The sequence below is a fragment of the Megalops cyprinoides genome, chromosome 23 (assembly GCF_013368585.1).
Source record: "Megalops cyprinoides isolate fMegCyp1 chromosome 23, fMegCyp1.pri, whole genome shotgun sequence".
In the NCBI taxonomy this organism is placed as follows: Eukaryota; Metazoa; Chordata; class Actinopteri; order Elopiformes; family Megalopidae; genus Megalops; species Megalops cyprinoides.
Window position 1 is genome coordinate 18952562 of NC_050605.1, and position 4678 is coordinate 18957239.

The 4678-nt window shown below is 40.4% G+C and overlaps 1 protein-coding gene across 1 annotated transcript; it reads left to right on the forward strand.

The window, feature by feature from the left end:
• Nucleotides 1-1773: 1773 nt before the first annotated feature.
• On the forward strand, nt 1774-3924 carry LOC118770731 (the record flags this gene model as incomplete). The annotated part of the gene is made up of 1 exon (XM_036518496.1): nt 1774-3924. A coding segment is annotated over one exon (2028 nt), but the record flags the coding sequence as incomplete, so codon positions are not given.
• Nucleotides 3925-4678: the final 754 nt, after the last annotated feature.

Below are 4678 nucleotides of genomic sequence, written 5' to 3' on the forward strand. Positions count from 1 at the left end.
CCATAGAACCATAGCAAATTTTAAAAAAAGAAATGTGAGTGTTTCTGTTTACAGAATGACCATGCAAAAAAAATTTCTTCCAAAACATGTTGATAAAATCTTCATCTGTTGCTGCAATAATGGCATGATGAAATCAAGTTGTTTGTTGTGTAATAGAGACATATTTCACTATCTGTAACATATATATAAACATCCAGGTTTGAACGCTTCTCACCTCATCTGAGAGCAAGAACAGCACCACTGCCATATCACAGAGACCTCTGCTGGTGAGATATTGAATTGAATTCGAAAAGAATAGAAGTTGCACACAAACTTTTCGGGTATGTATATAATATTATAATGATTATTTAAATAATCATTTAAAGTAACTGTCTGAATAATCTTTATTTTGAAATATCATTATTAATGACATTCAAAATGATGTATAAGAATTACATGAATGTGATATGTGCTTGACTTAGTAAGGGGTGGACTATTCACAGGCAAGGCACAGAAGCTTTTCAGAGATCAGGTCATCAATAAACCTGCACACATACTTCACACAAGGGTTACAGTAAAGGCAAAATCCCTTTTTGAAAAATTGATGCAGCTCTTTATTAAAATTTTGCCTCACTCTGATTTTTTACAGATTCAGAATCCCTAAAAATATTCTATAAACCTACTTTTTATATATTCGAAAAGGTAAAATAGGTGATTGAGAAAATTAAGAAATCTAACTTTTGGGAGAAAGATATTTAAAAAGCAAAGTAGAGACAGGCATACCAGAAATTTAGTAATCGATACCAATCAGTGGCGGCGGGTGAGCTGGAAACAGGGGAAGCCCGAACATTACCTTTAAATCTATCATTGCTTTCAACCTGTTCCCCTTCATCCTCCTTGATTAACAATAAAACAAATAATTCACACAATAATTGACACCAATCGCGTGAATAGAGTAAATGATTATGCTCGCGAAACAGCGCAGATTGTCTGTAGTTTGTATGCTTGCTACAACGTGAGCTTGTTTAATTAACAAGAATGTCAATTTGAATAATTAAGTGGCAAGTAATCCCAAAGTTTTCTCTTAAATGTTTCACATTATACCTTCCTTGTGTTACAAAAATCAAATGACGAAACGGAGCTAAATTTAGTTAAAACGATTTAAATTACTGAGAATAAACTTTTATTAGGTTGAGTGCAATGAACAATAACGTTTAGAACACAGACCTCACAAAAGCTGTGATGTGTCATGAGCATTTAACGTAATTTAAATCGATAAATGCCATCCTTCCCCTCTGGAGTTTTTTTTGTCTCCTTTTTGAGTTGTGTGTGCACTGTGTAATACATTTACATATATGCAAATAATAACTTCTTACATAAAAAAATCATTTTAATCAATCAGCTCATATAAGTCATACTACGGATAAAATTTATCTTTTAAATGTATGTTTTAATAATAAAATAAGGTCAGTTTGGAAATTGATTTTTTAGGCTCATTATGAGAAGGTGTGCTGCTATACATGATTACAATTATTTATATAATTGAATTAATTAAATTAATTGAATGTTGTATTACTGATTATTATATTAATATTTATTGTATTCATTGTATAAATTATGTAATTGAAGGCAGTTTTCCATGGTCTACAGTTGTCTACAATTACAGTTCCCACAGGTCTGTCTAGTATAATCAGCACTTTGGGTTTTCTTTCACTTAGATGAAAAATGAATCATGCTTTCTGCTTCTCTAGGAAATAAACTATGGATGCCTCAACCCAGATTGTTAAAGTCACCAGCAGCCTCACCAAGGCATCAGATTGCCGTGATGATACCAAAATCTTGATGCAGCCCTACGCTAACTGGGAGGATTACTTGACACCAATACCAATGTCCATAGCTCTTCTTGGGGAGCTTGTCTTCATCTCCTCCAATGTAGATTTTTCCATCCGTCAAGGCAGCCCAGAGGGCGGTTTTAAGCACGTCAAGTATCCAGACTCGTTTCGAGCCTGCCTCATGCAAGTGTGCAATGCTGGGTGGCGTGCATTCAATGAAGCGCACAAGAACATGGACCAGATTCGTCTACACACCTCCAATATTCCAAGCTACATCAAAACGGCTGAAAAGGTGCTCAGCCTGCCGGATGACGCCGCCATTGAAGCTATCCTCCCTCTCCAGCTAGAGGAGATTGACGACATAGCCAACAAATGCCTGAAGCTGTCTGAGTCGACAGAGGTGAAATTCACTGATGCTCTGGAGCTGATCCAAGAGCTCCTCGAGTCTTGCACCTCTGCCAAAGAAACCTATGGCAAGGAACTGGAAGAAGTCAGGAAGAAAATCGAAGAAGCTAAATTAAGGGAGAAGGCCGCTCGGGAGGCCAACAGATGGGCCACAGAAGCCTTCAAAAACATGAGTAAGCAGTTGGATGAGGCACATAAATCCTTCACAAAATCAATGGCATCCATGCCAAGTGGCTGGGAAGTAATTGGAATGAATTTTGTGGAAGGACTCACAAATACTATTACAACTGTCTTATCAGGGGTCACATCCATAGTCTGTGGGAACCCTTTTGCCTTCATGGGGTCCCCTTTTGCTGCAGTGGCTGGCTTTGCACTGGGACCAAAAAATAACCCTGTTGCAGCAAGCAACATTTTTTCCAAATCATCGCAAATCCTGTCTTTGGTACAAGGCTTCAGCTCTTTTATTGACAAAGACCAAATCAAGTGGTCTGAAGTAACTGATCAACACTCTGGGGCCCCACAGAACAATTGGCTGAACAGCATATTGAAAAATGTTCAGATGTCGATAAGCACAGAAAATGAATGTGAGCCTAAAAGGCAGGCTTTAGAAATATGCACCAACGCCCTCAACATCAGCTCTGAGCTGGGATCACATGCACCTGGAGCGGAGCCTGGTGACGCCAAGACAAAAGAGCTCGTGCAAGCTATGAAAGGTCTGACAGAAGCAGCCCAGGTCTTTGACACAAGGAGTAAGGCTGCAACTAATACATCAGCCTTCAATATAAAACCCCCTCAACTGTTCAAAGCTCAGAGCGTAAGTTCGGGCTCAAGCTCCAAAGGCCATATAGTCGCAGACAATGCCCGCTTCCGAATTGAGCAGAGCAGAGCCCAGCTGGATAAGGTGAGGGAACTGTATGAGAAGTCTGTGGAAACCTTGGAGAAAAACCAGCAGGAGCTGACTGAGATCCTTGTCACCATGAGAAACTGCGAAGTCAAGGAGATAGACTTAACCACCACTTTAAAATTTCTGGCTCAGGGTCTAGAAGCCATGGGAAGGGTTAAGGAGCAGTGGCAGAAGTTGGTGCGCTTCTTCCAGATGGTCTGCAACATAGTCAAAACCTGCCTGACCTCATCCCTGAAAGATTTTGTCAACACAGGCCAGGGAGAATCGGAGACAAAAATTAAATATTCGTCCAAAATGTTTTTGAGAGACGTCATCTACAACCAGGCCTTCCACTTGTCCATCGTCGCAAGCCTGCTACACATGATCTCATCGACCTACACTCAGGTCTCCAGTCAGTACCTGATGGACAGCATCAGCACCCTGAGCAGGCTCATGTCTTTGGATCCCAGCAAACCGGAGTTTCTCTCTGAGCGTAAGCGGATGAATGATGCTTGCGACAATGCCCAAAAAGTAATAAAGCAGCTCGTCCAGAAGAATAAACTTGACTTTGATGAGAAGACCAGAGCAAGATTTAAGAAAATTGAAACTGATCTGAAAGCTGTGCTGCCTCCAGCACCCGAGGAAGACACGAAGCAACTTCAGGAAATAGTTGCGAGCGAGTTCAAGGACACAGCTAAGTAAGAGACAGATTAATATGCAGTGAGTTTCCACACATGATATCCCCATTAACTAATTACTAATCAGTCACCTCATATGATAGCCTTATATATAACATGAGTTTTGTTTGATACACCCTATAGCCATTACAGCAACAAGAGGAATTTTTTGGGGATTAAGACAGAAATTTGGATACAGCCACACAATAATTTTTTTTTTCTTTTTCTGTTGCTTCTCAATTGTAACCTTCCTGTCGTATTACATCAACGTAATTTCTCCTGTATCTTTAAATACATTTCTCATCATTTCTCATGCTTACTATAGCCAGTTAGTTAAATAAAGCAATAACAGTGCTCCTGTTGGGGCTCCGCAATGGCTTAGCTGGGAAAGTGCTTGTCTTCAGTGCAGGCTGAGCACTACGATTCAGGCTTGAACCTTGTTACATCATCTGCCACCAATGACATTGACAGTGGCAGAATCTGGCAAACCTACACACCTTTATCCATTGGGGATCAGGGTGTGTAGGTTGGCCACGGTTCCCCTGTCTCACCAGTCTCAGAGACCCTGCAATCTGTCAGGCTGCCTGTGCATTGCTTTCATGACTTCATTGGGGTACAGCCTATCCTCCAGCTGGAATCCATTTCACTGTGGTGCACTGTGTGACGTGTAGTGAGACAAAACAGCCATTAGCTAGGCGCAGGTGTATTGGAGGATTGTATTTTTGTGATTGCAGAAAGGATTGCGTGAAGAGGACAAATGCTTGAAAAACATTGCTTCTTTTACTTTATTTCCATGACAACTGATTGACCACCAGGGCCCAGACTCATCAAGCCTCGCAGAGTAGGAAAAAGGTCATAAGTGCTTCAAAATTCTGATAATGACATCTATTTAGTTCTAGTCT